A 20,317-nucleotide genomic window follows, 5' to 3' on the forward strand; every position below is an offset into this window, starting at 1 on the left:
ATAGAGAGATCAGGTTTTCGTGAACATTGTGTAGGTGCAGGTAAATATGATACTTGTTTTCTTAAAATCAATCACAACCAAATTCCCTGTATGATTTATTCATGTAGGAATTTTTTTAAGAGTTGCTGCACACAGGAGCCGAAACCAAAAGTGAAGTTTGGAATTGGGCTTGTTCCTCTTTTAGTTTGGCATTATGGTTTCAATTGAGGAAGTTTTGAGCATGAGAATGAAACCAGCGAAAACAAATGTCTGGAGCCACAGCCCCTGTAACTTAGTTCTTTTGTTGTGTATGTGGAATATATAACCCATAGATCTGCTTTGGTCATACAGTACATCCTGCACATGCAGCCAACACTTAAGTCCTACATGATGCAGTTTGGGTTGTGGTGACACAGGCGCCTCTTCACATGAGTCAAAACAGTATCACGCTTTAGCTTGACCCTGTTGGGATGGAAAGTTACCAGAGGCAATCTGGTGGATGTGATGAAACCGTTTCCTGCACACCACAAGGAGCGGATCAAGACTTTTATAGTGAAGTTTAGTCTGGTTTGTCTTTCAGAACTAAACACTTAAGAGCCCATCAGCTGTGTTGATACAGGACATGGTCTATTTAGAAAAAAAGAAGAAAAAAACCGAGGGAGTTTACTTCCTCTGTTAGTACTTAAGCTGTCAAACTTTGGCAATCTTTCCCTACAGATCCAAATCTACAGCACGGTGAGAGCAGCAGGCCTGGGGCTTGTTGTGCTCTCAAATATTTACTCTGTCTCCATCTACTGGAAGAGAAATGTTGGACTGGCCAGTATCTAGGCTAGACTGAGTTCAGAGGCAGAGAGGAGACATCCAAAATAGCTCATCGAGGCCCAAATTTATTTATCCTCTGCTTCGGAATTTGGCTCTTTTCAGCGATGGGTGACAAATCAAAGAAATGAGGGCTTTGGGGGTTTATCTGCCTTTCAGATTCCCTCGTATTGCTGAATTTCCTCCCCACGTCAGACACTGACAACAGCAGCAGCAGCAGCAGCAGCAGCAGCCAGGAGCGGGGTCCTGCTGTCCCGTGGAATTAACACGGCACCGAGGCGAGATACGCATGGAACATGGCTGCTATGAGGACTTTAACCGTGGCAGGTCTCTTTCTGGCTTTTTGCGCTTTGGGGCTCATAGCAGTCGCGATCAGCACCGACAACTGGTACGAGACCGACGCGAGGAGGCACCGGGAACGCTGCAAGAATTATTCAAACAAAAGAAACCCCGACCCCGGCTACATCTACATCTCCAACAACAACCTCCCGCTCCGCATGCTGCCGAAGGAGCAGACCGTGGAGAGGACGGGCTCCGGTGTCAGCGGCCAAATGCTGCTGCTGCGGGCCAAGCGGCACTTCTTGCCTCCTGCCCCGGCCATGGAGTCCCTCTGCAGTCGGCAATTCAACTCCACCGTCACCGGACTGTGGAGAAAGTGCCACCGAGAGGGCTTTGACTTGGAGACAGAGGATTTGATCTTTAAAGGTTTGGGGGAGATTTTTTTGTGAGGGGAAATTGTCCTAATTGTGTTATGGTGTGTTTATTTTTTGACATTTGTGTTGTTGTGCGAGGCGCTGTCTGTAAATACTTTGTGCGCGAATGCGCTATCCAAGGTGCTGATGCTGCGCACAGACCCTCAAGGCCTACGCAGCACACCGCGGAGTACAGTTACAATACGATCGACGCGCGGTGTTATTTCCCAGCACAAAGGGGCAAGCTGTAGTAACAGAAGCCTCAAGATGCGTACAATAAGCTACTCTACATGGTGTGGGTGGATGGGTGGGTGGTGGTGGACGGGGTGGGGGGGTGGGGAGGGGGTAGGTGCTGTTTTTGGGAGGGGGGTGGGGGTGGCAGCAGAGAGCCTTGTGATATCCTCTTCATCTGATCTCGGTGCTTATGTGACACCCTCTTTGCGTTGTTTACATCCACAGGATTGGTTCCGCGCTGCACACCAATAAAATACTACTACTCATCATCAGTGCTCCCCAGAAATCTGCCAATCAATCTGACGAAGACAATAAGGCAGGATGAGTGGCACGCGCTCCGTGAGTCCCCCTCCCCATCACCATCACCATCACCATCACCACCGCCTTTATCAAAATCTGATGAATTAATACAGAGAAACTTGGCTTCACCCCCTCCAACCATCACTGTCTCTTGTGCTGTGTGCCGCTTTGCAGACCTGCAGAGGATGACGGCCAGCTTCATAGGCATGGCCATCTCCATCATCCTGTTCGGCTGGATCATAGGAGTGCTGGGCTGCTGTAAGGAGCATGATCTGATGCAGTACGTCGCTGGACTTCTCTTCCTCATGGGAGGTGAGATGTACTTTACATAAAGAGCGCTACCCTGTATGGCCACAGAGGGGCAGTAAAGTCTTTATCAATGAAAAGCTGGTGAAATGATGCATCAGAGGAGATGAAATTGGGTTGCTGTGATGTTTGACTGCTGGCTTTTCTCTTCCCCGCTCTCTCCCTCTTCCTCTCTCTCTGTTTTGGCAGGGACATGCTGCATAATCTCCCTCTGCACATGTGTGGCCGGGATCAACTTTGAACTGTCCCGCTATCCTCGCTACATGTTTGGCATACCCGAGGACATCAGTCACGGTTATGGTTGGTCCATGTTTTGTGCATGGGGTGGACTGGGCCTTACGTTGCTGGCTGGTTTCCTGTGCACGCTCGCCCCTTCCCTGTACCCTCCACACAGCCCCGTGGTGCACAAGCCCAGGCAGGAGAACGGCTGCGTCTGACAGGCTGCCGCACATCTAACAGACACCTGTCTCATCCTGAAACAGTGATGAGCCCTGTTCCAGAGACAGTTTCACCCAGGGACTCAGAGCAGAGAGAGCCTTCACACGGCTCGGCACAGAGAAAGCACAGGACACTGGCTCTGGCTCACATGAAAATGAAAAAAGAGGCGACGTTTGACTGAAGATGATTTCAGTTCCTCTGGTGCTTTTTTCTGTCCCTCTTTATGAATGAACTGTTCAGTGTTATTGCTTGCTCTTCAAGAAGAGAATAGTTATACAAATTTTCTTCCTGTAAAATCTGCTAGTTTGAGAAGAAAAAAAAGAGAAAAAGAAACACTGGCAGAAAACCCATAGCACAACTTTGAAATCTGTATTGACGATCAATCTATGGATGTGTACTGTCACATTTCAAAAGGGCAACTGTGTATCATTATGTACCCATTCAAAACAAGATATGTACATGTACTTTTTAAAAAATTGTATGTATGCAGATGCATCTGTGTTTATCCAAGGAAAAATATGAGCATCAAGACCAAACTGTGTTTGAGGGAAATGTTTTGTTGTTCTTGAGGTCTTACCCCCATCAAAATATTTTTGAGAAATAAAACAGCCATGCAAAACTGAACAGTTTCCTGTGTAACACACTTAGCAGACACTGTATAAATGTCTTTGTGGTTGTCCTTCCTCTTGCGTTATGACATGAGTTTATTGGTATGTCAGCAGGCGGAGAGGCTGCTAATGGGGTCAAAACCTTTACTGCTCCGCTTTTAAAGCAGCAGAGCTGTCGGTGTTATAGGCGACTGTTAAATGCAGCCACTGAACCTTTAAATGTGAAAATGTCGGAGGCCAAAGCTTGAGTCAGTGACCAAAACTGGACAAAAAAATAAAAAAAATCCAAATAAAATACAACAGAAAAAAGTGAATTAACTGTTTGCTGTGCGTTACAGTGGCAATACAATATCCTTTATAAACATAACCGATCCATGAAAAAAGGAAACCCAGATAATGACATCAAAATCTCTTGGATGGCATCCTTCACAAACAGAAACACACTGACAGCTGAACAAATTTTACACTTCTTCTGTGATTGATCTAATAAACTGTTTTCCATTGACGGAGCAGCCTCTGGGAGCTGGAATTACTTTCCCACAACTCTTATGAGAAATGAAAACCTTTCTGACATCTGATTCAAACGCTGGCTTCACTCGTTTCCTGAGGTTCCTCTGCTCCTCAGCATCTTCTCTTCACTGTTGCTTTACTCAGATTATACTGAATATCTTCCTCGAGCTGTTATTATACACAGCTGCAGCCTTGAATGAAACCCTTCTTGCTAAACCGCGCTGACCACTGGAGCAATTATAAGGTCATGATGTAATAAATGGTAAGCAGAATATTGTAAACTCAGAATATAAGATCATCTGCTCTTTCAGACAGGATGGGAGATGAGCAGCTTTGACCGTTATTTTGTTTCAGAGCAGCAGTAATCCACTCTCGCCTCTTGAGCTGGACAATCTGCAGAAGGGAAGAAGTAATTCTCGAATGCAGTTAAACGGTCAAATTCATTAAAAACCCATTGGGTTCTCTCACAGTGTTGCATTGTTGTTGCATTGAACTGAACTCTCTCTGGTAACAGACGACCTGCAGCACGAGTTTAATGAGCAGAAAATCCTACACGTCCTATATTATGTGCTCACGGCATTAATTACTCGTCGAGTTATTGTACAACACGTCTAATTTTATGATGTCAGAGTATGTTTTGAATTTAAACCCGACACTGCAGGAGAGAGATGTGGTGAACTAAAAAGTAGCTACGTAATTACCCCTGGAAAAGTGAGTGGCCAGCGCTGAACACTGAGGTTAACATGAGTGCAGAATCTGAGTGAACGCAGACTGAACACTCACGGAAAGTTATTAAGCACATATTTTCCACTGCTCTCTGTCAAATTATTGTTATAATATGTAATCAATGGATACATTATGATGTATAATGATAGATTTATTAACCATTATAATCCAGCAGGAGTGCCTGGTGGTTGAGTGGTTAAGAGCATGTCCATAAAGAAGTTATTGCCGGATTGATTCCCAACTGTCTTCACTGCGTCTCATCCCCCCAGTATCTCTCCACAACTTCCTGTCAAATAAAAAGGCAAAAATGCCCAAAGAAATAACTTTAAAAATATATATAATCTAGCTTTATATAGACAATACATTATTCTTAAAGGAGTCACTCTGGAGTCACTCTCTGGAATTGAGTTCCTTTACTTTTATAAACTGTCTTTCTCAACTGCGGTACGTTGTTTCTACCATTATGGAAACTTCCCAGCCATTGTGTCTCACTATTAGACTGTCAGACTGATTATCTTTTGTTCTATCAGAAACATTTTTGAAAGATTTATTCAAAATTTTGCAAACTGACTTAACTCGAGCTCCACTCGCATGCTTTTTCTAAAGCTCTCGAGCTCATCTCATGGTCTTCATCAGAGGATGTTGGCCCCACTGATGAAGACTGGGAATCCTCCTGAAAAGCCCCAGGATAAAGCGGTTAAAATGATTTTGTCAGGCTCATGCTGTTCTCATTAAAGTGTGAACAAAGAGCAGCCTCATGTCTTTTCCCAAAACAAGGACTGTGAAATATAAACAGTTTCATTGGTAGATGAAGCTGAAGGAGGGTCAAGTTGTCAGTGGTGCTGATAGGTGGTAGTCGTTAGCATGCCCTGCAGAGGTGATTATGGTAGGACCAGTAGTTTCCAAATCACTCTCATCTTTCTAATAATAACCCAACAGCAGCATGTGGTTTTGGGGCTTTGTGCTCTGCACGGAGAAGGATCACTCTGTTCTCAGGTCAACTGTGGTCTACATTCCTGACCTCTCTTTGTTTGTCCATAAGAAATGTCAGAGGAGAAGGCATTCTTCGAGCAGCAGGCTCAACGCTCACCGCTTCCTGCCGCAAAGCATCAGAGACATGAAACTAATCTAAAGAGAAAATATTTTTCTAAAAGGTGGGATTAATGATTTAGGCCAAAAAAGACAAAAATTAAGTATGATGGGTGGGTTGTTGGGAGCCTTCGTGCCTCTCGCTCTACCTTTATTTACACAGTGGAAATTTCAACCAAATCTTTTAATCAGATCTTCTGGGCCCTGTGCAGTGCCCCTGGAAACTGAGAGCCATACAGACATATAGGGTTTCCCTGCACATGGAGCTCCCGCAGCTCGACGCTCTGCCGAGCTACAGAGAGCTGTTTTTAAAAAGGGGTCCTCCAGGGGAAGCTGGACTGTGAGGAAAACCAGACAGAGGAAATCACACCCAGTTGCGCCCATGGCCGCCCATCTGGCTCACTCACATCTGCGGAGACATTATCTCTGTAAAAAGCTGGCATGCTGATGGCAGTTACTTTGTGGCTGACGCAGACGTTGGTTAGAAGACGAACACTAGTAAAAGGCAGAAAATAAACAAATGATGACAAAGGTATTCTAAGTATTAAAATAGCCTAAAGGCTCTGCAAATACCAGTAGATCATTGTGTGTGTGAGAGATCCCGGAGGACAAAGTTAATGTCTTTCAGGAATTCAAAACTACTTCCCTCCCATAAACACTTTGTCTGAAATGAAGTGATCTATGTCAACACCACACTAGAGCGTTTGGACAGAGATTTTAACAAGCGCTGCACCTTTTTATACATCTATTTTTTGGAAAAATACAAAAAACATTTCATATCAACCGCAAAACTCAAACAAAAGAATAGATGATAATGACGTTGGCCTTCGGACAAACATATTTCATACTTGAGGAGATGATTTCCAGATGGAAGTGGGAGGCCACTGACAGACTTCAGACGCCAATTAACCAGGGCAACTTAAGGGGACGGTAAAATCCGCCACTTGCAGCGACAAAAAAAACAGACATTGTGGTATAAAGACATGACAGAGGAGGAGGGTCGCTCTCTGCTCCAGATCAAACGTTCAGATTTCAAAAGCTTTTGTGTTTATGCAAACCTCAAGCTTCAAAGGATGGAGGTGGTGTTTACATCACAGCGTTGTGCGACTGTTGAAGGCTACACACCTCGGGACAAAAACATAAATTTCACACAAAAGGAAAAATTAGCTTGAAAGCAAAAAAAAAAGGGGCAAAGTTGGAACATGTGATGAAAATTAAGTATTTATTTGCTTAGTCATGATAACCTTAAAATTGTGAACATCTTTAAACCATACACACAGAGGGCTGGCCGGTTTATTGATCCAGAAGGGAACAGATCCAGCTATTATTTTTATAACCTACTTATAGTGAATAAAACTCTTCCTCAGAAGTGGCACAGAGGGTTCCTGGCAGACATCATTTATGTTCACATTTCCTTTTTCCCCCCTGACTCAGAGGAATGTGTTGATGTTTTTGTTCGAGCTCCCTTAAATGGCACAAGATCCAAGGAAATGGGAATAACCACAAGGTCAGAGATATTTAAATACTTGGGGAGGGTATTCATAAGCCACGGTGTATACTTTCCAGTTGTTTGTTGAACTGGAGGGTCCTCTCTCTAGCTATCTGTCTCTCACAAACCAAACACACACGCACACAAGTTTCACACACACAACCATGAAGCTGCCTTGTCCCCGTTACGAGCCATAGTTGAGATACTCGGTCTTGAGGCGGCTCAGTCTGGTGCCGTGACTGCGGATAATGAGCGCGAGCAGCTCGTGTCTATCTTTCAGTCCCAGAGAGATGTCCGTGGTTTCCCTCAGCGCGTCGCGGATGTCGCCCACTTGCTTCACCACGGAGCCGTTGAGCTGCTGCTCCTCTCTCAGCTCCGTGTCCTGGCTCTGTTTGAACTTCACCTCCAGCTCCACCAGAGACTTGTCCACGCTGGAGAACGCCTCGCTGATCTGAGACACCTCCCGCTGCAGGAACTTGCCGTAGCTGTCCTCTCCGTCCAGGTCGTGGGCCACGGTGCGGCCGATGCCCTCCAGCAGCCGCGCCGCGTCCTCCGCCTGCAGCTTGGCGATGACGTAGTCCTCGCGCACCACGGCGTCGCGCTCCTCGTTGGCCGCGCACGGGGACACGTCCGAGAACTTAAACAGCATCTGGCACTGCTCCGGGTCCTCGGTCTCGTCGTAGTCCCCGTCCGGGACGAAGAAGTGGTGGAAGGTGCCGTTGGAGATCTCGGGCTGTAGCGGCCCGTCGTAGACCCCCGAGGCCGCCGGCAGCGACGACGCGACGATGCTGAGCAGCAGCAGCGGGACGGGAGCCATCATGCACCTCCTCTCTCTCCCTGGGACGGCCGGCATCTGTTCTGGCAGCCTGGACCCAGCGCGCAGTTTTCATCCCGACTCATGTTACACATCCCCGTCATGCACCTAAAAGGCACAGACCCGCCTGCTCGAGCAGACAGGGGCCCCCGGTGGCCCCCCGGTGGCCCCCGGGCCCCAGCTACACTGGGGCAGTGCACAGCCAACAAGGAACAATAAAATAAAGTTTATACTGGCACACTAGGCCCATCGATTATAAGCCGATATCATTTATAGGCCTATAAAGGTTATATACATTGGTATTGGATATTGACTGTTACCAATATAAAACAGTTGAGGCTGTTTTATTCCAATGAGTTGTGTTTGTCTGTGATTTCAGCTCAGTTTTCTTCTTATAACTTTATTAGCCCCCCCCCCCCCACACCCACCCACTGTCTCTCTGTCTCTCTCTGTGCCTCTCACACACACACACACACACACACACACACACACACACACACACACACACACACACACACACACACACACACACACACACTTCTACATAAGACCTGTAGCAATAATCAAATAAATAATCTCTGCCTGTCTAACACTTGTCAGGTCTACAGGTCTGACTAATCCAGAAAAAAATTCCCTAATGGCGAAATAAAACTATCAAACTAATAAACATTTCCAGAATGTGTCAACATTTTCACTGTCAAAGGAAAGAAAAAAAGACTGAATTGATTATTTTCGTTTCCCACAAATCTTTCCAAAGACTGTACGTGCTGTCAAAGCGGAGGCCGGCTCTATAGGAGGTTTGTATATGGAGCTGCAGACTGTGACTGTTAGAGCAGCAGAGTATAATGGATGCAGCGCGATTGCATTCCCAGACTGAGAGTTGGGGTGTAGTTAGAGAGCTCACGGTGACGACTTCAGTCAGGTGATTACATTACTGACGGAGGGTCTCCTGGGATATGAGCCCCTCCGCTGCACATCCTGCCTTGGATAACTACATCATCACTAGGTGGTCCGAGATACGGCTCTCAGCATGTCAGCGCTCACCCAAACTGGAAACATATGGCAGGCTGTAAACACAGAGCTGGAAACTGCAAGTTTTGTTTGATGATCCATCCATCCATATCCTATACTGTATCTGCAGGAGGTTTGAGGTTTTGTTGCTGAAGAAGACAGTGGGGATAAGAAACTGCATAATGCCATATATTGTTTTTATATAGAAAATAATAATATATGTCAGACATGCTTATTTGCCAAAAGATGGGCAAATTGTAAATGCATAGTGTCTGCTGTTGGCTGGAGTTGCTGTTTATGTTCCTGCCCTCACTTCGTTCGATTGTGAGTAAGGGGATCAAAGCAGGGTTTACTTTATCAAGTGGAGGGGTGCAGTCTGCAGCAGGGGTAAACAAAACCAGGAGAGTTCAAGTTGGCAGTCAAAGATATATTAAAAAACATGAGCTGAGATCAGAGAATCAAAACACAGAAAGAAAAGTTGTAACAAGAATTTTAAATCAAGTCCAGTTGTCCTCGAATCAATCAACTCCTGAAAGATATTAGGCCCAGTATGAAAATATGCCCCTCTATATTCACTAGTTGCTACTTTCGTCCGTCTCCTGTGTGGGAGCAGACATAGAGGCAACATTGATTGATTATTAGAGCTTGTGTCTAAGACAGCTGTCAGACTGAACCAAAACAATGAAGCTGAAAGACGTTAAAACACCCTGAGAGCTGCGAGGATCTGTAGAGTTTGTCACTGTGAAAAACGTCTTTCACAGATTAATTAATCATTTCAGGTTAAAAAACTTTTTTTTTTTTCCAGTTTTATTGAACAAAACCATTATAATGCAGAAGCTGTTTTCTCTCTCTGCTGACAAAGTTAAACTATTTTGAGTCTTTCTGTCAACACACTTGACACTTTCATAACTCAACACACGCTCATGGAAGATTTTGAAAGTGTCTTCAACGGGTCAGCACACAAAAACAAAAAGTCCGTGTCATGGCATCTGTAGCGTAGCACAATAGTACAGTTGTAACATTCAGTATGAAGCTATGGAAATATTTAACAATTGTACTTCAGAGCGACAGTGGTAAACCAAGTAAATGCATGTGTTTTCTATTTACTCATAACGGTGGATCGTCAGAGAAGAGTCTTTTAGGAAGAAAAAAAAAGTTGTTTGTTTGAAAACTACTGTTGCGCTGTTGAATGAACAATTACAAGCAAAGCCAGTTTGAGGTTTCCCAGCAAGCAGTCTTTGTCCGTTCCTTCATAAGTCTCACACCTGAATAAATACAGTGTCTCTCAACATAAACACTGATAGAGTAAACTGACCAAGGCAGAGCGGGTTACTGCAAGGCAAAGCTGTGTGAAGGCAGATGTAGCAACAGATGCAACAACAAATATAATTTAGTGGAGTTGCGAGGGATGTTCTTGTTGATCCTCTACTGTACAGTGTGTGTGTCTGTGTCTGTATGTGTGTGTGCGGAGGACTGAGGGCTGTAGTTTGGACAGATGCCTTTCAGATTGTGGTGATAGGTTTCCTCTCAGTGCTGATCTGAGGGAGCAAGAGGGTTCAGCGCCTGCAGGCGGCGTGGGAGGCTGACTCACAGTGAATCTCAATGACCTCCTGCTCATCACAACCAGAGGAATTATTTAGGTCTAATAAATTTCATGTGAGAGGTTTTGGCCACTTATCAGCAGTGAATCTGGGTTAATTCATGTAGCCCTTCATTACAGAAAAAACACTTAAAAAAAAAAAAATCCATAAAGTTAATCAACAGCTACATTTTCAACCTTTCACTATGTTTCTATGATAGCCTACAAGTCAAATCAGCAGTCAACGCCATGACTGTGTTTCCACCTTGGAGACGCAGTGACGCCGCTCTCATAAAAATAGATAGATAAATAGAAATTCAAGGTTTCATATGTCACACATAAGGAATGAAATGAATCCTGTCAACCAGACAAAATAAACCTGAAACTTTGTCAGTACAGAGCCACAGTTTGCTTTAGCACATTCCGCTAACACTGTGTCAACCACTGCTAGAGAAAGAAAGAAAGAAAGAAAGAACGAACGAAAGAAAGAAAGGATGCTAACAGTTTTATTGAGTCAGCTAGCCTCTGACTTTGCTAGCCTCTGCCACATACAAGCTAACAAACAACATAAACAAACAACATAAACAAACAGCTACCTCACCTTTCTGATGAGTCCTTCAGTCGCTGATTTTCGTCACAACAACAAACTCCTCCTAAACCGACTCCTGAGTCTGGGTGTGACTGAGGCTCAAACATGTGGCCGACTTTCTTCCTGTGTCCACTGCTAAACATCTTGATACACGCAGCTGTATGAGCTGTATCACCTGTCCACCTGTCCACCTGCAGCAGCGGTGGTGGGCGGGGCCTGCGGTTTGACCGCGATACCTCAACGCGGAAGTGAGTGTAGATGTAGCCTACTTCCGGTGCAAGTTAGAGTAGCTAGATGTCGCTACCCGATCTGCGACGCTACCCGATCTGTGAGTCCTCTTTTCTCGCCGGCCTCATCACCATGACAACCACAAACAATCACAACTACCACAACACTCACTGAATAAACGAGTCTGCCGCGGCTGTCTTATGACGGACCTCCGCGGTTTTTATTTTATTTTATTTTTTAATCATTTTCACAGTACCGTATTTTAATTTCACAGAACTTTAAGCATGTACGCAAATCGGGCAGTGCCCAAATGAAGTTTGTCCAAGTGGAGTTGCCGTAGGCAGCTGTCCAAGATGGCGGCCGGTCTGCGCATGCGCAGACCAGTTTTGTCACAGATCGGGTAGCGTCGCAAATCGGGTAGTGACACTAGACATGATTATCTCCCATTATCTCCCCACATATAAAAAGATTATTCCTTTTATTTATTATTGGAAAAACGATGTTAAAAAAATATTAGAGTAGAGTGGAGAATATTTTAGGCTGGTTATAACATCTAGGCAGGACCTTATGTAGCTACACTGCACATTCCTCTGGAAAATATAGCCTACCAAATACTTAAGTAATTTCTGACAGAGAGGCAATGCAATTAAAAGTGCATTTATGAAGAAATTCAGTGATTTGGGGGGAATTACCTAAATATTCCACATTAGAGACCAAACAGACTGTAATGCAATACTGCAAGACATATAGGACTATAGCTAATTCAGTGCTTTTAAACACTGTTTAAAATAATGTTAAACATCTTGAAGAAAATCCAAGCATTAAATCCACCGGAATCAAACCACTGAAGGTAACAAACTGGAAATTCCCATAATGCCTCTGTCAGTGTTATCAAAGTGAACAGTGTAGACGATGACCTCTGCCCTCAGCTCTAACACCGCTCTCCGGACGCCTCAACACATCCATGGTTTGTTTTAGTCAGCCCAGCCCAGAAAATATAGTGTTTGGTAAAACAATTATTTCTATTGTTCAGCCTCTTGTCTAAGCTCATCATTACGTTGTGTGCTCTCATGATGTCTTCTTCCCGTGCGTGCAACCTTTGTGCAACCTTTTCAGCCCCCGAGCAAGTATTTTGACATCGCAAGAAATTTTTGTTGCTGTTTAACTAATGATTTCCAGTTCCCTGTCTCATCAGATCCCGATGCTCCGAGGCTTTTCTCTCATTGTAGTTTTCACTGAATCTCCACACAATTCATCGTTTAAACTGAGGATACTGATGACCATGCACCACCTATTAATTATTCATCATCAGGACAACAGACCATTTCATTTCGATATTACAGTTTTTCTCAGTCGCTTTGGTGCTTTTCTCACATCACTCTTAACATTTGCACAACAGTTAGTGCATTTCTCAGAACAATTATCACAAACTGCAAAACCTAGTGGATAACCTGCAAAAGCGCGTCACTTGCTCAAAATGGATTGTCCATCCCTCAAAAGCAAGTACTCATGTCAATGAAACTGTCAGTGTCGTCAAAATGAGAAGCCCTGACACCATCGTTTATGAACAAGATAGTCAAATGGCTTTGTCATGTTTTCATTAGGACACTTTATTCTCTAAGTGTTTTCCAATGCAAAAAGTGATGATACTACCTGAAAATGCTCAAGACAGCACTATACACTACTTGTAGCGTGAAAACTACAGTAAAGTTACACATTACTGTATACTGAATATGTATGTTTCACATTTCTACTGCATATGCTCTTTGCAATTCTGATTTGTTCACAGCATTGTTCAAAGGAAAAATACACTACAGTCATCTACAACAAACATATAGTAACTGAACCTATAGAGTACTGTAAATCATTCCTGCACATCCAGACGTTCCTGTCACATTTTCATCTACATCACTCTGTCAATTGTAGCGATTGAAACAGATTCAATATTCCCAAAGATACAGTAATGTCATCCTTACATTGTATCTCTTTCAACCTTATGCCATTGTTTGTAATGGGCTCAGTCTCTTCCACCTCTGTGAGGTTGTCTTGTAATCCTATGTGATGCAGAGTAAAATTACAGTAATGTACAGTACATGTAGGCTACTGCATCAACCATTATTACTGTAGTGTATAATACTGTAAAAGTGCTTCCTACTTGTAAAATGCTGTAGTACAGTACCGTACTGTAAAGATGGGAAATCTTTACTGTGGTTGCTGTAATACATTACAACACAGTAAATCTGTTCTCTAGTGAAGCTGTAAGTCTAAATGTAAATGTAAAAAAGTTCTTGTCCCACTGTATCTTACAGTAATGCCTGACACAATGACAGCAGTGCAGATTGTTTAGTGCTGAATTACTGTCCAATACCATACATACCTGTTGTTCCTTACTCTAAATGTTTGAATAATTGAATTCACAGTGCTTCTCCCAAAATTTAAAACTAGTTTGACAGATTTTGAAAACTAGTTCAAGAATTTTGTATGTAATGACTCAAGCAATGAAATGAGGACTATTAGTTCTATAGGGAAAGACCATTCAGCGTTCAAAAGTATAGTTCATTTTGACTGACATGACATAAACAAACGATAATGTTGTAAAACAGCAGAGAATTGTATGAGAGCAACTGATACATGTCCAAAAGCATTTGCAATTTGTTCAGAGGAAGGAGAAACTGCTACTATGATGTGGACAAATGACTACATGTTGTGGAGGTTGAACTAATAGTTATGAGAACTTTCATTCTGATCTGAGAATAGCACCAAAGCGACTGAGAAAAACTGTAATACTGTACGTGTTGCAGGCCACAAACAAGCAGGATCATGTCACATTTTATAGTGTGAGTAGGCTACAATTATGCTAAATGTTGGATCAGGGAGCAGGCATCTGGATAGATAGGCCGCATATAGAGGAAAAATAGGTATGTTTATCAAAGTTTTCATATTGAACGTGCAGAATGAATCAAACTGACCCTGAGTTCAGGTGTCACCTCTCTTGTCCATCTCCAGCTGTAAAGTAATTTGAGACTGCAGCGTCTCAGGGCAGGATGCTTTACTCGGGTCAACTCATGTGTCACTGCTGTCACCCACGTGTCATATCGGGATCTCACTCCTCTTTCATGCCTGCTGTGCTGCTATCTTCACCAACTGTACGTATTCAAGCTTTCCAACATATTAATTTCACACATGATAGATAGATAGATAGATAGATAGATAGATAGATAGATAGATAGATAGATAGATAGATAGATAGATAGATAGATAGATAGATAGATAGATAGATAGATAGATAGATAGATAGATAGATAGATAGATAGATAGATAGATAGATCTGCACAGTCAGTGGTGTTGTGGGTTAAAAAATGTCAGCAAGCAAACATGCTCAGTCACAATTATGATGCTTACATGCTGACGTTCAGCAGGAATAGTGTTTATGTAGAGAAAAAGCAGATCTGCATCATAAATCAACAGGACTCAACTGGGGACCATGAATGTCTGTAAAGAAACATTATGACAGTCGGCTGAATATTTGTTGAAACGTTTTCAACCAACGAACTGACAGCGCTATCCTTGGTTGAAAAATAACTACTAATTAAATCAGTGGAAAGTGTTTTTATGAAACTCATTTTGTCTTCACAAACAGTTATTTTATATGAGAAATCCCACTGAATGCCCTTTATAGGATAGTAAAGACCATGTGGTGCAATGCTGGAGACAGTCTCTGGTTCTCCGAGTGATCCGATGATTTGTGGGTGTCAGTGTTGCCTCCTTTGGCCCTTGCTGGTCATCCTTGGCTCCTTGTCGTGTTTGCACCTCAGCACCGTTGGATTTGTGGCTACAGTCTCATTGGGTCCATGATTACCTTCCTAACCTCCACTGTAAATCTGTGCTGCATTAACATCAGTCACCTGGAGGTCCTTGGAGAGAGCAGCAACTAATGTCTGCAGGCTGGCTGCACGAGAGGGAGAGTGGTTAAGACCTCTGATATATGAGGCCAGGCAGGGGTTGTGTCGGCTTTGGAAAACTGCTCGTCGCAACATGTGAATGATGTGGTTGCTGTTTTATTGGTGGACAGAGCCACAGGTTTCACCTCGGTGCCTCATACAAAAACATTAAACCAGCTGAAACCAGAGCATCTTTCTTTTTCCTTTTCTTTTTTGTTGGAAAAAGGCGTTTTCCATCCTTTTTCACCACACACTGCCGCCTAACATTAACACTGGATTGAGTGTGTGTGTGTGTGTGGTTGGCTAAGATCATCTGCTCAATCAATGATAGTAAAAACAGGTGTGTATCATTACTTCCTAGCCATGATTGACTGATGGCGGAGCGAGGATGGTAAAACTGTTCTGCAGTCCTGTCTGCTGAACCCGAACAGAGAAATCAGTGTGTCGCTGTGGGTTCCTGCCATGTTTCTGTGGGTTGTTGGCTTTTCCACCCTCTAAATTTCCCATAAAGAGGTAAAATTATGTTGTCAGACAGAGAAATTATATACAGTGTATAGTGTGTAGATTGCTTTGTATGCATTTTGCCGATAATGTACCTTAACTAAAGACAGATTTTGAATGAAGGAACTTTTACTTCAGGGAGTGTTTAGATATTGTTGTTTTACCGCTTTTATTTGAGTAAAGAAACATTTCTCCTTCTCCCGTCCTCTTTTTTTGTTTGGCCTATGAATACGTCTTCTTTAATATTCCATTAAAAGCTTTCCAATGCCACATAACACCCACCATCCTTTATATGCAGTGGCAGCACCACAAGATAGAGGGGAATAGATCGCTTTCTGCCCTGCTGTGAAACCACTGTGCTTTAAGCCACTGAGGAACGTCTGCGGGTCAAAGAGGTGAAAGGAAATATCTGGGTGTGGGCGTCCAACAGTACGACAGAATGCTGGAAATAATAAAAGTATTAAGCATCTGTCATTAGAGCTCAAAACAAACCGTTTCTTATGGAGTGTTTAGTGTTTCACAGTAAAAAACGAAGCCTGGTGCAAACCGACATGACATGAGCGGAAAAGCAGTTGGAGACGAGGGCTGAGGAGCGGCGGCAGTAAACAGTCATAACGTAGTGGGAAAATCCTACAAAACTCAAATAGTTGGTTCGTCATTGAAACACAATCTCTTTAACAATATGTTATGTGAAGACTCTCTGGCAAGAAGATTTGTGGTTTGTGATAATAGTGAGGAGGGGAAAAAAAGAAAACAATCTCTGCACTTTGCTGTGCTCTGGTTTGTTCCATAAGCAGATTAAACTCATGATGATGATATCAGCGAGGCCCTGAGGCTGCTTGTTCACCATTTTTACACTGTAACAGGAACAAAAACGAAGAGACCAGGTTTGATTTAAAAGATACAATCCATGATTTATTACAGAAAAGAGTGATATCCAAATTGGTTTATGTTATACTATTTTTATACATCTCGGTATGTTTTTTTTTCTTTTCTTTTTTACATGTAAACAGGAACGAAGTAAACAATGTTATTGATACACTTCACTTCATGATACCATCCTAATGTACAGGTAAATCTATGGTCTAGCATCGCTGTGCTTCCACGTCAAGTACGTCACTTGCTCAAGCACAATCCTATTAGGAGGCATAGCATACAACAGAAAGCTTAATCCCCTCACGACTGCTATGTTTTCTGAGATGTGCAAGGTCATGCCATTATTACTTATTATTCAGTACCCATATTGTGCTATTGCCAACAGCAGAAGGCATGAGACACACCTTTCCACCACTGTGCAGCATTTGTATTAGTGAGAAGGTGAGCTAATGCTCTTAGAGAGGAGGAGATAACAAGAAAGAGATGATTAGTAGCTGGGCAAGTCAAACATCCAAGGTCATGTTGTTATTCATAGAGTTACCCCCATTCATAGGTTAGACACTTCAGCTCTCAGAGGGTAAACATAATTCTAACTCCCAGCTCAATGCTCAAACAAAACAGGTCTGCGTTTTGTTTTAATCAGACTCTTCTTGGTATTCAGACCTGGACAGATTGTATGACTCAGTCTGGAGTCTGGTGTAGAAAATACTCTTACGGTATAAAATTCTGCCACATCGAGAAACATATGTCTTATCCCAACCTCCAGAAAATAATTAACACTGAAAAAGGGAGGTGATATGTTTAAGACGCCGTTAACAACTTTACAGAAGTTCGCACTGCTCAAAGCAGGTGTTAGGTCATGCATACTCTACAGTACAAATGTACCAGTACATTTACATCTGCATCTGTTCAAAGGAAATGTAGCACTCGAGGATAACAACATGCATAGATTTTCAATGTTCACATAGCAGGGAAGATATTCTGAAAACCTGGAGTAGTTTCCGCTAACATTGGAAGATTTAAAAACAAGTATCTCTCTCTTGTGAATGAAATGATAATGAACGTCTGGGTTGCACACGATGACCTGAAAGCATCATTATGTTTTTAGCCAACAACCTGCATCATAAATCTCCATTTAGAACTTTATGATTATATTCCATGATTTCCACTCTGCTCCAATAAACTCACTGGGATTGGGCTAAAAGAAAATCAATCATGCTCTAAATTGTGAGTGCATTATAGTCATGCAATGCACTGCAGTGCAAAAATATATATTTAAAAAAGCAGGATAACTTTGATTGCATCTTAGAAAATATGGTAAAAAGTTGATCATCTGCAAACATTCAGAGGACACCTGAGAAATGTGGACGTTACTTTGTCTATCTGAGGGTGAAAACAGGTGAACTCAGACTCATACCGGTAACACAAAATAAATAGTATAAAAACATTACGTACATCATAAAATGTATATACATAGAACTGCAAAATAATCAAATGAACAAATCCAAATAATGTACAACTCTTGTAAAATGAGGGAATACGTTTCTCAGTGTTGTGTGGTGCATTCAGGGTAGTGATATTCTTTACCTTTAGACGTTACATTAGTATAACTCTCAGTGATTCTCTGCATATCTTAACCATCATTTATGATCTATTTCACCACCACATGATCAACATGATCTGTGCTGGGTCAAGGTTTGGGCTCGTGTATATAAGTTTCCATCGCCTCCCAAATTTAGCTCGATCATTAACGCTTCACTTCACATACTCCATAAGTTTCCATCTCAACATGAATGATGCAGGAAATGGTTATGATTCTGACTCAGCCTCACAGATAGATGTGTCGCTCACACTGCCTGTGTTCCTGAGTTCTCGCTGGGCAAAAAAACACGCCGCTCGAATCCATGACATCAGAACTCCCCACAGTAAAAGGCAGTGTCACGACTCTGCATTTAACAAAATCCAATTTCTCAGTCTCCCATCGATAAAGGCCAGAGATCAGTTGAAACCGCATCTGACCGTGTGCTTAATAAAAGACTGGAAGTGAAGTATGTCGGTGGGCCTTGTGAGGGAACAACAGTGGATGGATGTTCTTTGCAAACTGAACCTCTAAGCCACAGGTATGCCTAAGTGATCCAAGTTTCAACCACGCTTCAGGGTTTCCAACAGCAAATGAAAAACAGGCTGCGAGCGCAGGACGGAAGAGCAGATTTGTAGCTCCTGCATGCGAGTGTATACGTTGCTCATGATGGGAGTCGGTGCGTTTCAGAGCCATTAGCGGAGACCCGAGTAGGTACCGTACTGCGACTCCCATCCAACACAAATCCTCACAGCAGGGTTCAGAGAGTTTACAGCAGATCAGACAACAGAACAAGGAGAGAGAATTTTTCTTGCACTTGAAAAAAGCACGTGCAGCACAAACAGGCACACGTGATGTTGGTGACACAATTGTGGTGCGCACAACCGTAGGCACAATCTAATTGCACAAAGTTCACATTTCCTCAACTCAAGACAGTCAAGCTCAGCAGTTGCACAGACAGAGATTAGCACACAGCTCACACTGAGTACAGACATATGTGAACCAGGCATCAAGACAAGGACTCGATCTATCAAAAGGTACAAAACAATATCACCATGCACTTTATACGACTTCATGGAGTTCTTTGTCGAATGTACTGAATGGACGGTAACAGCATCAAGGATGAGTGCTTTTGTTTTTCTGTTTTTCTTTGCAGTTTATGCAACGGCAGCAAATATTAATCAGCATGCTTCAAGGGCAATTTACAGTCGCTTTGCAAAGAACAGTGTCTGTTTTGTTTGGTAGCCACATCACCAGAAACACTTTTGCAACAAGAAGAACGCTGAGCGCCGCAGTAGCTCTCTGCTGACGCTCATGGAGAAGTAGGCGGCCATGCTGCTGGCTGCACCGGACTGGAGAGTCAAAGCGAAGTGCTAGCTGCCACACAGAGAGGAGTGCAGGATGGATGCCAGAAAGTGAACAGTGGTGATCTGCAGCCCTTGATCTGCATAGTAAACATTACAATTACACAGGTCTTCCCAGTGAAGCCATGACACAGCACAGACCCCGGGGCAACCTGCCGGATGAAGCCAAGTCGGGGTGGGGGTGGAGGTGGAGGTGGAGGTGGGTCGGAGCCAGAAACCAAGAGCAGCGCCAACAGTGGACGTGGAGCAGATGGCGAGGGTGGGGTCAGGGCCGAGGGCCAAACAGGTTTGGGGATCTGGATCTGGGTGTCTTTGGTGTACAGAATCAGCTGAGTGAAGCTCGACTCTAAAAGCTAAGAGACACAAACAAGCAGGCCGGGGGAGGTTGTGCCTGTGAGTTGAGGGCTGTGCGGCGTGTGGTGGAGACGTAGGGGTTATTAAGCTAAGGCCACTCGTGGTGATAACGCCGTCCGTTCTTCTTTCTCTCCTTCTGCAGGTGCTCCAGTTCTGCTTCGTACATCATCTCCTGCATCAGGTACTTTTCCCTCCTCATGCGATCGCAAAGGTCCTTCGGCATGTCCGGAATGAGGTACGCTATGAAGGACTTGATGCCAAACACCAGGTGCTGCGGAAAGGATTAATAAT

The 20,317-nt window shown here is 43.4% G+C and overlaps 3 protein-coding genes across 8 annotated transcripts in view; 1 reads left to right on the forward strand and 2 right to left on the reverse strand.

The window, feature by feature from the left end:
• The first annotated feature begins 533 nt into the window (after positions 1-533).
• Positions 534-3,387, forward strand: tmem276a (transmembrane protein 276a). Its single transcript, XM_085778875.1, has 4 exons — positions 534-1,503; positions 1,950-2,063; positions 2,199-2,336; positions 2,520-3,387. Exons 1-4 carry the CDS (start codon positions 1,095-1,097, stop codon positions 2,765-2,767), a joined length of 909 nt encoding a protein of 302 aa, XP_085635001.1. The 5' UTR covers positions 534-1,094; the 3' UTR covers positions 2,768-3,387.
• Positions 3,388-6,906: 3,519 nt separating this feature from the next.
• fibina (fin bud initiation factor a) lies at positions 6,907-8,045 on the reverse strand. Its single transcript, XM_085778876.1, has one exon. The coding sequence runs from the start codon at positions 8,041-8,043 to the stop codon at positions 7,375-7,377; it is 669 nt and encodes a 222-aa protein (XP_085635002.1). The 5' UTR covers positions 8,044-8,045; the 3' UTR covers positions 6,907-7,374.
• An 8,988-nt stretch (positions 8,046-17,033) lies between these two features.
• ano3 (anoctamin 3) overlaps positions 17,034-20,317 on the reverse strand; it is a 36,949-nt gene continuing 33,665 nt past the window's right edge. For all 6 annotated transcript variants that reach the window (XM_085778880.1, XM_085778879.1, XM_085778878.1 and 3 more), the window contains exon 25: positions 17,034-20,297. In XM_085778880.1, coding sequence (XP_085635006.1) covers positions 20,115-20,297 — 183 coding nt within the window. In that variant the 3' untranslated portion in view covers positions 17,034-20,114. The remainder of the gene's footprint in view (positions 20,298-20,317) is intronic.

The sequence above is a fragment of the Trachurus japonicus genome, chromosome 6, assembly GCF_045865225.1.
Source record: "Trachurus japonicus isolate A0001 chromosome 6, Traja_1.0".
Taxonomy (NCBI): Eukaryota; Metazoa; Chordata; class Actinopteri; order Carangiformes; family Carangidae; genus Trachurus; species Trachurus japonicus.